At 43.9% G+C, this 11,842-nt stretch overlaps 1 protein-coding gene across 2 annotated transcripts; it reads left to right on the plus strand.

Moving 5' to 3' along the window:
- Positions 1–138: 138 nt before the first annotated feature.
- Positions 139–6,423, plus strand: ppp1r35 (protein phosphatase 1, regulatory subunit 35). 2 transcript variants are annotated; one of them, XM_027281599.1, is made up of 6 exons: positions 139–336; positions 2,708–2,939; positions 3,963–4,083; positions 4,706–4,821; positions 4,911–5,001; positions 5,950–6,423. In XM_027281599.1, exons 2-6 carry the CDS (start codon positions 2,709–2,711, stop codon positions 6,252–6,254), a joined length of 864 nt encoding a protein of 287 aa, XP_027137400.1. In that variant the 5' UTR covers positions 139–336; position 2,708; the 3' UTR covers positions 6,255–6,423. The 2 variants fall into 2 exon arrangements, with proteins under 2 accessions (XP_027137400.1, XP_019126203.1); XM_019270658.2 differs by having other exon boundaries at positions 140–336; positions 4,712–4,821.
- Positions 6,424–11,842: the final 5,419 nt, after the last annotated feature.

The following is an 11,842-nucleotide window of genomic DNA, read 5'->3' on the forward strand; positions in this document are numbered from 1 at the left end:
TATATATATATATATGTACGTGTAAATAATATATATCAGAATAGCTAATATGACTGAGAAGAGCTTGTTTTTATGTAAATACAGTACATTGTGGTTCGCACTCCAGACCAGTTGCGGGCGCTGATGCAGCTATTCGTATAAATAAAGCTCGAAAGAAGAACTGCATGAAGAAGGAGGAAATGATTGGTGTGGAGGGAGATTCAAATGAAGATGGATGATATAATAAATATGATATAATATAATCGTGCAGCTTATCTTCAGATAGAGACAGTGTGAGTGTGTTTTGTAGGGAGGACCTGACGCTGCTGAGGATCGTTTCTGACCGGACAGAATCAGGTAACACACACACGTTAATGACGCGCTAACGTTAGCGGCTAACTGTACTCCAGTTACTCTGACAACAGACCGGAGAGCAGCTGTCAGACTGCAGGGACGGAGCTAACGTTCCCTTAACGTTACACGGGGTTGTGTCAGGGTTAGCCAGTCACCGGAAACTCCGTTAACCACCACAAAATACAATGATAGCGTTAGCTACAGTGATTCATGAACGTTACCATGGTAACTGGCCGGTAAACGGTCAGTGTTAGAAAGTGACGGACTGTGAGACGTAGAGTTGTAATATATAATATATAAGAGTTGTAATAACATGCTGGCGGGATAGTTGGTCAGCTAACTTATCTGTTTTCAACTTGTAATAAGTTCTAGTATGTGTAGGTCCATGAGAACCTGAGACCAGAGAAGAAGAAGTTCAGTTATCAGTTATATATAGTCATGTGTTCATGAGAGAGGGAGGGAAGAGCAGTTCTACAGCAGCATAACTAAGGGATGACCTGAGCCAGCCCTAGCTATAAGCTCTATCAAAAAGGAAAGTCTTAAGTCTACTTAAAAGTGTTGACCGTGTCTGCCTCCAGAACCCAGAATGGTAGTTTGTTCCACAGAAGAGGAGCCTGATAGCTGAAAGCTCTGGCTCCCAATCTACTTTTGGAAACCAAAGGAACCACAAGGAACCCAGCATCCTGAGAGCGCAGTGTTCTAGAGGGGTAGTAAGGTACTATGAGCTCTTTTAGATAAGATGGTGCCTGACCATGAAGAGATTTGTATGTAAGGAGAAGAATTTTAAATTCTATTCTAGATTTAATATGGAGCCAATGCAAGGAAGCCAAAATGGGAGAGATGTGATCTCTGATCTTGGTTCCTGTCAGAACACGTGCAGCAGCATTCTGAATTAACTGCAAAGTCCTAAGAGACTTATTAGAGCAGCCTGATAACAAAGAGTTACAATAGTCCAAAGAATGTAGATAATATGATAAAGAGTGCAGTCTAGACCTGCTTTATATGGAAAGTGTCCATACTGCATGATATAACTTTTTTTGTTTAGCACTGTATAAATAAAATTGAATTGAACTGAATAGAAGTAACAAATGTGTGGACTAGTTTTTCCGCATCTGTTTGAGACAGTTTGCGCCTGATTGTTGCGATATTACGTAGGTGACAAAAGGCAGTCCTTGAAATTTGTTTTATGTGGACGTTAAAGGACAAATCCTGATAAAAAACAACTCCAAGATTCTTTATGGTGGAGCTGGAGGCCAGGGTGACCATCTAAAGTAACTAAGTCGCTAGAAAGAGAGTTCCTGAGGTGAACCAAGGTCAGTTTTGCCTGAATTTAACATCAGAAATCTAGTCTTATGTCCTTAAGGCATGTTTTAAGTTCAGCTGATCGGTTTCATCAGGCTTGATTAATAAATATAATTGAAATTCAAAACAAATTCAGAACAACTTTATTAATCCCACTTGAGCAATTAGTTTGGAGCAGCTTTACACACACAGAGACACATTCACATACAAACATATAGATACATGATACAAGGGAGCTAAATGCAGAAGAGTCAATACATAATAGATAAATAAACTACAAAAGTACAAGATAAAAATAATTTAAAAAAACGGATGAGACCAGATAAAAACGTACACCAACAATGGATTAAGAACAAGACTACAGAGCATTTAGCAGTCGGACTGCAGAGGGAATGAACGATTTAGAGTGTCGGTTGGTTTTACAAGCAGGTAAGGCGTAACACCGCCCTGATCGCAACAGAGAAAATTAACTCGCAAGTATGTTCAGAAGAAGCCAAAATACTCCAGTGATGTTTGAACAGATTCTAACAATGCTGTTTAGGCTGTCTCTGTTTCTAACCGTAAGGCTTTGAAACCAACAGATAAAACAAATTGATAAAAGCGACAGGATGGTCAGACTGACAGAGAATGAGTTTAGTTTTCGAGGAAGGTGAATCCTCTGTTACCTTAGTTTTACAGTAACCTCCGTTTTCAAATAGTATGTTGTGACAATTTCCACAGTTTCATTATGCATTGGTGGATAATTGGGTGTCATCAGCATAACAATGAAGTAATTCCTAATAATGTTGCTAAAGCAAGCATATATAAGCCAAATAGAATTGGTCTAAGCACAAAACCTTGTGGAACTCCTTGACTGACTTTGGTGTGCATTTATGACGTCATCATTAACACGAAGAAACTGAGATTGATCTAAGAAATAAGACTTACTTAACCAACTTAGTGCGGTTCCTTTAATGCCAAATAGATGTTCAAGTCTTTGTAAAAGAATCTGATGGTAATTATCAGGACGTTCTTTTTAAAGGCGTATTCCCTGAAAGTCACCAGCATGTCTCACTCTGTCGTTTCCTGCCAGGATGAGTTCCTCCTCCCTCCTCTCTCCTCCCTCCTCTCCTCCCCCTGCCCCCTTCCCCCTCTCTGTCCCTTCCTCCTCTCTGACTTGCTGTCCTGAACTCGACCTGTCCGTCACACTTAGCCCCGCCCCCAAGACCTGCCACACAAAAATAAAGCCTCGCCCACTGAAGAAGAGTCATCAGAGTGACCAATCAGAGTTGAAGTCCCGCCCCCGAGGACAGACAGGAAGAAAGGTGATCAATAACAGGCCTTTTCCCAACATCCTGTGAGCTACTGTGAGAGTATTAAAAGAAAACATGAGTCACCGAAACATGAAGGCAAAATGTTTTTTTGTTTTTTTAAAGATTATTTTTTTGGCCTTTTCAAGCTTTATTTGATAGTGACAGTTGAAGAGTGACAGGAATGTGGAGAGAGAGAGATGGGGAATGACATGCGGGAAAGAGCCACAGGTCAGATTCAAACCCTGGGCTTCTGCAGCAAGGACTGAGCCTTCGTACATGGAGCGGCTGCTCTACCAACTGAGCTTAACACCACCAGGCAAAATGTTTTTTAACCAATGATATGACACATACAGTGGTGCACTTCCTGTGGTCATTTGGTATGAGAGGTATGTGTTCATACTAGAAATGAACCACTCCTGAGATTGACAGCGGCCTGAGAGCAGCCCTATGAGGCAGGCCAGAGAGTGGCTGATTGGTCTGCACCACAGTTCAAGTTTGGTGTTCATGCTAACCCAAACGAAGCACACCAAGGGGGTAACTGCTTCGGGGTTTCGGTTGAACCACAGTTGGTCTTGGTGTGAACTTCAGTGATCAATAAAGAATCATCATTCATGTTGTGATTGGTCGCACTAATGGAACATTCCTGTCATAGATAGAAGACTGGACTTATTGTAGTTTACAAGTGAGGTTCTGAATATAGGACCAAATAAAGAACTGATCTGATTTAGTGTTTGAGGAGCTAACTGTGTAACATTAAACAACATGATGTTCGTTTGTTGTTTAGGGGATGTTTACTGTCAGCTGTCAGATTTAGGAACAGCCTGCTGAGCTACTGTTAAACCTTAATTAATATAAAAAGGTATAACAGATGAACAACCAACCTTAATTCTTGTTTGGAGAAAGAGACAACAGCTGCACTGCTGGTATTTTGCATATGAGAAGTTGAGACCGGACGTTGACTGATAAAACACAATAAAAAGAAAAACTGTGATGAAACTGTCTGTGTGACATTGTTCTCTGTCTGGTCTCCTTCAGGTGTGTTTTGAAGAGCCAGTTGTTGTTACAGTAACACCGGAGCCTCACATGACTCTGAGCAGAGACAGCCAGCTTCAGCAGCCAGTCAGAGCTCAGAGAAGGAGCAGAGGACGTCACCATGGTAACTAGAGTTGGACAGTGCCTGAATAAATTGGCACATATTTCATATTTATAAAAAAACCAATAATGCCCAAACTGTACTGATACTGTGAGATGCTAAATTTAAAAATGCCTAAAATAATAAACTTGAGAGGAGATTTTAAAAATAAACTTTTCGGACCTTCAGTGAAATAAAAATGTTCTGACAGCTCTGCTGGAGTTCAGGGCTCATCATGGCTGGAAAGAAATAATCTTGCATATGAGAGTTGTGGACAACAATCAAAACATCTGCACTGTAAAATATGTGAAATAGAGGATTGCGAGAAAGGTTTAATCAACATACAAATAACACTCAGAGCTTTATGTTTGATTGTGTCTGGGCTTCTCTTTGGGTTTTTTACCAGAGAACCTGCTCCACTAACAATTCAGCAGTGATCCAATAGAATAGAATAGAATAGAATAGAATAGAATAACATCTGGGTATTCAGAAACTCACAAGATTCAAATATCTCTGGCAGTTATTTGCTGTAAAGGCTTGTGCATATTTCACTGATATTGTTGACACTGTTTATTAATTGTCTCAGTGATCAGTAGAGTAGTGGAATAATCAATAAAATTGTTTATTTCATTATCTCCTCTGATTGGTGGAGCGCCCAAACAGCAGGTTCCTGCTGCAGCATCCAATCAAGATCCAGACTGTATGGAGAGGGTGGAGCTAAACACCACTTTGGCTCTGAAGGCGGAGCTTCAGTCACTGCAGGTTCATACTGTTTTTCAGCAGGATTCAATAAATCATGACTGAGCTGACTAATAGCTGTTTACCATGGTAACCCATTTGTTGTCCTGCAGGAGGCAGAGTTTAACTCCCAGAAGGCTGTTCAGGAGACTTTACAGAGGTCAGAGAGGACAAAAAACCTGATTAACACCAGGGCTACTGAAGGTAGGTGAAGTGCACACACAGGGTGCTTATTTACCTAATCTCATGTATCCTCACCATCATGAATCATCATGAATGAATGAACAGTTTAAATGAGGACAGATAACTGATTGATCTCACAGTTATACCACTACCAATTATAGGTTTTATAGTATTCTGATTCACCGTTGAATTAAAAATTGGACTTCTGATAAATATATCTGATTACTGCAGGACATCGATGGATGGATTTAAACATGTCGAGCAGTCAGCCAGACTAATTATTGCCTCATTTATCTATTGTCTTTATTTTGCTTTATTTATTGTCTGAACGTAACTGCTGGAAGGAAATAACTTCTTATTTGTCTGATTTACCAGGTTTATTAATGCCGGCACTCACTTGCTCTCATTCACTCTGACCTGTGTAGTAGGCTTACATTGAAACAACATATATCACAGGAAAGACAGAACAGATTTTAAATAAATTTCAGCAATATTATAATTATATGAATTTGAATTTTAGTAGTATTTCCATAGTTATATGGTTTGAAATTAATTTATTTAATTTTAATAAAAATGGTTGATTGCTCTGTGTACCACTGGAGGGAGTACCACAGTTTGAGAATCACTGCCTTAAAGGATTAATTCCTGTGGAAGCGGTCAGTGGTACATGAAACCAAAAGGTTTCCAGACATGAAATTACCTCCATCTTCTACATTTGCTTCTGCATTGTGGCACCCATAGAGCAAGCACATTAGAGACTTCCAAAGCTTCAGCTCTGCTATGATGTCCAAAGAGGCTTCTTAGCCCGGTTCACTTCTTACAGGAGATCTCTTGCATTCTATTCAAGTGTTCAAGTGCCCCATCAAACTGATTCTACTCCTGTTAATTTAGGGTCAAATAGTTACATAATGTTTTTTTAATGTGGATTTTTCTTGAGCTCTCTCTCTCTGTCTCTCTGCCTGTCTGTAGTGGTAAATGTCTCTCGCTCTCAGCTTCTCTTCACCTCATTGGTCAGCGTTGATGTGCAGGAGGATGAGCTGATAAGCCAGGTGTTGCAGGATAGGCTGCTGCTTGCTCCACCTATCCAATGCCATGGCAACAAGACAGTAGATGGCCCTTCCCCTCTCATCTTCATGACCCCTGACCTCCTCAGACAGAAGCCCCTCCCACCAGAGGAGGAGCCAGAATATGTCCAGCCCCGCCCATTACATTACCATGCCCACTCTACCTTCGATCTCTACAGACAACAGAGACGCTGTGAGGCCACACCCTGACAGTCACGGTTGTGATTGGGTGGAGTTACTGTTGCTCTTATTGGTTAGGCTGTGTGATGATATTGATAATAATAATAATTATCTAATGATTTTGAAATTATCAATGTAAACTGAAAGCTGAAGCTACATTTTGTTTTGTTTTTTACAATAAAATCTTTTTAAATATTCACTCTGGGATGATGTCATGATTGATGCTGTGCTACCTGTTGTTCAATCAGAAGGGTTGACAATTTTCATTCAATTCAATTTTATTTATATAGCACCAAATCATAACAAAAGTTATCTCATGACACTTTCCAGAGCAGTTTGCTATAAACTTTAATGGAGATATGACTAAACAAACAAGCCAAAATGGTAGAAATATGATCTCGTATCCTGGTTCCTGTCAATATATGGTTGCAGCATTCTGGATCAACTGCAGAGTCCTAAAGACAGTCTGATAAAGAGTTACAGTAATCCAGTCTAGAAGTGCCTCTAAAGGAGCAAATGCATGGACTAGTTTTTCTGCAGCTGTTTGAGACAGGACAGTCCTTGAAAACAGTTTTAAGATCTCCAAGATTCTTTATGGTGGAGCTGGAGGCCAGGGTGATCCCATTGAGAGTAACTAATTTATATTCCCCCCCTGCCGGAAAATAGCGTGGCCAAGTGTGCACAGAAGTGAGATGGCAACTCGGAAAAAACTCCTCCTTCCCACCCCCTGGTGGGGCCCAGCTGCTCCTGCAGCTCCGGCATCCACAGGTGAATCGGGAAAGGGAGTTGGTCATCACGATGCGGGACTTTTTGGCAGCACAGCAAAGAAGGGAGGAGGGCCTGCTGGCAGAGATCAGAGGGCTGAGCCTCTCTATCGGCTCACCAGTTGCCTCAACCTGCTGTTCCGCTACGTCCAAGGGCTGCCCAGCCACTACCTGTGTTGAATCTGCCGGTTGCCACTACCACACCCAGCACAGCAACAGCCCACACCAGCACCCCGGTGTATTCAGAGGGACATACCACCAGAGGCGTCACCAGCACCATCCATCCAGTTTCCAGAGGCAAGCAGTAGGTCCGACCAGCCAAGACCAAACTGGAGGCCCTATAGTGAGCCCAGAATTCCCCAATATCAAATGCGGAAGAACATTGAGAAGTACTTACTACGCTTTGAGCGTATTGCAAAAACACGGGAGAGAATGAGTTGGCCTGCTGCCTAGTTCCATTGCTGGCGAGGAAGGCATTGGAGGCCTACACAGCGATGGACGAAGAGTGGGCCCACTGGTATCCAGACCTGAAGACGGCGCTTCTGGCCAAGTTCAACATCTCCCCAGAAACCTACCGGCAGCAGTTCAGGTCCATGACGATACCACCTGGCGAGAACCTGACCTATCACCGCCTGAAGGGCCTCTACCGGCGCTGGATACGGCCAGAGCAGCACACCAAAGAGCAGATCGGTGAGACCATCATCTTGCCTCACAGCTGCAAATCTAGTGTTGCAGTATCTCAACACTTGGAGAGGGGGCCCAGCTTCATGCTCCACCAGTGCAGCACCCCAACAAACATTCCAGCCACCACAGCCCTGGCCCAGGAGGAGAGAATATAGGCAGGAGGTTCCAGCACTGCCCCAAACCAACAAGCCTCTGGTAAGGATTTTGTGTTTTTATTGCCAGCAGCCAGGCCACAAAGTGTCCCATAAAGGCAAAGGTCACTAGTGCCTGCTATGCCCCATATCCAGAGGTGGGGCCCATGGGGGAAAAAAACGGTCGGATCCAACAGCATAAAACTGTCAGTATAAATGGCAGCAGGTTACCGCTCTCTTGGACACTGGGAGTTTTACATCCCTGATTAATCAAATCAAAATCAAATCAATTTTATTTGTATAGCCCAAAGTCACAAAGTACATTTGCCTCAGAGGGCTTTACAATCTGTACAGGGAGTGACACCCTCTGTCCTTAGACCATCAGTTCGAGTGAGGAAAAACTTGCCCACAAAAACCCTTTTAACAGGGAAAAAAGGTGGAAGAAACCTCAGGAAGAGCCACAGAGGAGGGATCCCTCTCCCAGGACGGACAGACGTGCAATGGATGTCACGTGTACAGGACAAATCAACACAAACATATTGTACAGTTACAATGACTGACAAAATGACAATGAATCACAATGAATGATAAAATGACCACAGTAGCAGATATGGTAGTAATAATGACAGTAATAATATGCGTAGTGGACGTCATGCAGGATCACAGCAGCAGCCATGATCCACCAGAACCTGCTGGACGACAGAGTACAGAAACTCCGGGGAAGTTTGGTTAGTAACATGCATTAATGAGACATGTCCACAGAGCTTGGTGCCAGTGGGCTGTGTGGACTACAGCCGTCAGACAGACATTGTGTGCGTGCATGGGGACAAGCATCCTTATCCCAAAGCTGAAGTGACAGTTACCATTGATGAACAGCCTTACCTGTTGACTGTTAGGGAGGTTGAGAGCTTGCCTGTGGATATAATTCTTGGATGGGACTTACCTGTGTTGATGAACTTGCTGCATGAGAGAGAAGTGCCGGCAAAAACAGTCAGGCAATGTAAATGTAAATGTCCTGTGATCACCCGAGTCCAACCACTCCCAGACTCAGACAGTAGTCTGTGCGAAGGTGGCACTAAGGGGCCAAAGAAATCTCGTCACTGATCCTGAGATGAAAAGTGTGGTTAAAGAAATGTGGGAAGTGCTTCAAAATATTGCTGAGCTACACAGGGAAGATACAACCCTGAAGCCATTTTTGCTAAGGTGTGGAAAAAGGCAAATGGAGATTGTGTGGGGAGGGAAAGGTTCATTGTGGATAATGATGTGTTGTACTCTACGGATAATGAACACAGGCGCTTGGTTATCCCTGCTAGCTGCAGACGACTGATTATGCACTTGGCACACACACTTCCATGGGCTGGACACCATGGCTGTAACAAAACATACATGCACATCAGTTCACGGTTTTATTGGCCACATACATGTACACAGACATCTAGAGATATTGCACCACATGCCCCACATGTCAGAAAACATGCCCTGGCTGCAAGTCTGACAGAGCGTTACACCCACTTCCGGTCATCTCCACTCCATTCCGCAGGATTGCTATGGACATTGTAGGGCCTTTGATGAAAAGTAGTGGGGGTCACCAGTTTGTCCTGGTGGTGTGCGACTATGCCACAAGTTTCCCTGAGGCCGTTCCCCCGCAGACTATCACTGCTCCCACAGTACTGCGGGTGTTAGTATAACTATTCTCCAGGGTGGGGATACCAGACGAGATCCTAACAGACCAAGGAACCAACTTCACGTCACGGTTGATGCAGCTTTTTCAGAAGCAACTGGGCATCACAGCCATTAAAACCACACCATACCATCCACAGACGAATGGTCTGGTCGAAAGATTCAACCAGACACTGAAAAAATGCTGCAGAAATTTGTGGAGGATACGGGCAAAGACTGGGACCGCTGGTTGCCCTTTCTGCTTTTTTCCTACTGGGAAGTTCCCCAGGCCTCAACCGGTTTCTCACCATTCGAACTGTTGTATGCTGGGAGGTACAGGGACCCTTGGACGTGCTCTGAAAGAACTGGGAAGGCCCTTCCACCATGGCAACAGAGGGGTGGTGCAGTTTGTGCTGGAGATGGGGGACCAGCTGGAGAGATATCAGGAGGAGGCCAAGGTCAACCTTCAGGAGGCCCAGAAAACCAGAAGGCCTGGTATGGGAGGAGTCACGTGACATGGTGAAGAAGATGTCTGCTTACCTGAGTAGCCTGAGTAGTACCTGAGTAGCTCCACCGTGGTAGCTTAACATTTAGCCGTCAATACATAAACAGTAGACATTTCCTTACTAGACCACATCCAGACTTTAGAAAAGAGCTTGGGAAACAATGTCGAGCAAGCCTAAAAGCTCCGGGCGACAGAATCCTAAAAACACCACTGGCATGCCAGCTGCCCGTGTCAACAGCGATGCGAATTCACCAGTGTGCCAGGAAGAAGACGGTGGCCAGCCACCAGGTAACGTCGCGGAAGATATTGCGGAAGATATTTTCTCCGCCCTGAAACAAATATCCGGAGAGCTGCAGAGCTTGGGGGAAATACGCAAAGCCACTTCATCGATGAATGAGAAGCTAACAACTCTAGTGGTCAGTGAGGTGGAGGGGGGACTCTGCTTTCTGGAGAAGTCCGACCACCGGCTAAAGGCTAACCCCCTAGCCACCAAAACCGAAGTGGCGGATCTCGCTGAGAGGCTTGATGACATGGAGGATCGGAGCAGACAAAATAATCTGTGCTTTGTTGGCTTTCCTGAAGGCTGTGGGTCAAGTAACCCGATTATGTTTTTGGAGAAGGTTTTGCCCGAAATGCTGGAGATACCCACACCCAAGTAGGGATGGTTTATTGAGTGAGCCCACAGCCTAGGCCCCCAAGTTTCGGAATACAGGCACAACGGCTGAACACTGATTGCCAGGTTTATGCGGTTAGGGGACAGAGATACCGTTCTGCACGCGTCCCAGAGGAAAGGAGAGCTTCGTTGGAACGGGAAGCGAGTCATGATTTTTCCAGACTTCTCCAGGGGCACTGTAGCCAAGCAAGATGCATTCAGAGAGTGCAAGAAAGTCCTGCATCAGCGTGGAGTGAAGTTTGCCCTTCAGTATCCAGCCACACTCTGCGTCAACACAAAAGAGGGATCCCACGGCTTTGACAATTCCAAGGCAGCTATGAACTTCATTAGAACTGAACTATCCCAGTTGGCCGGGGACATGGAGTAACCCGGCACCTTCCCGCTTCATCTCTCTGGGAATTGATGGTCACGTTTTCTCCCTTTCCCTCTCCATTCACGGGGAAATGTGAGTTAAATGACCACTTAATCACTGATCTCCCCTGCAGTCTGCAGATGCTGCTGAGAGTTGAAAAGGATTTGAAGTAGTATTTTATTTTCTACACATTTAGTATAGTGCACATTTATGCACTCACCAGATATGGTACCGTCTGTATTTAGAATGGTTAGCTGTTCAGTTCACACTCAAGGTGCCTGCATAGTTCAGTGACATTACTTTTGGTGGGCTGCTACGGTTGGACTTGGTTTTGCCAGCAACTTTACTGACAGTTACAGACTATTAAGATTGCTGTGCGCAGTGTTTAGGTCTGCGCAGTCTGCTTACTGCAGGGCTACTGAGACCACCACCCCTTTCCACCCCTCTGCAACCCTAATAAAAGGGTTTAAGGTTCAAGGGGGGTTTTATTGTCATTTCAACCATATACACAGTACACAGTGAAACGAGACAGTGTTTTTCCAAGGACTATGGTGCTACATATAACAAAGCATCCAGTACTACAATGAAGTGCACACACATTACCAAAAACAAATATATATATATATACATATATAAACAGTAGGGCTATACATGAGCTCCAGTTGTTTGGATGCAGGTTAGCAGTTGTCGATAGCTAGTTATGAAAAAACCTGAACTGCATCATTTTTTTTTACAAGACAAAATCATCATTTGGTAACAAGCACGACAAACAAAGTCACAATCACATTACACACAAAGAGTCGAATATACATGTAGATCAGAGTTAAATCAGATGTTTACAAAGTTTACA

This window comes from Larimichthys crocea, chromosome VIII, assembly GCF_000972845.2.
Source record: "Larimichthys crocea isolate SSNF chromosome VIII, L_crocea_2.0, whole genome shotgun sequence".
In the NCBI taxonomy this organism is placed as follows: Eukaryota; Metazoa; Chordata; class Actinopteri; family Sciaenidae; genus Larimichthys; species Larimichthys crocea.

Excerpts from the sequence above, each read along its gene's own strand:
- ppp1r35 (XM_027281599.1), top strand. The coding sequence starts at position 2,709 with ATGAGTTCCTCCTCCCTCCTCTCTCCTCCCTCCTCTCCTCCCCCTGCC. Across the intron at positions 4,084-4,705 it reads GAGCAGAGGACGTCACCATG|GTGGAGCGCCCAAACAGCAG; the intron begins GTAACTAGAGTT and ends CTCCTCTGATTG. Across the intron at positions 4,822-4,910 it reads CGGAGCTTCAGTCACTGCAG|GAGGCAGAGTTTAACTCCCA; the intron begins GTTCATACTGTT and ends GTTGTCCTGCAG.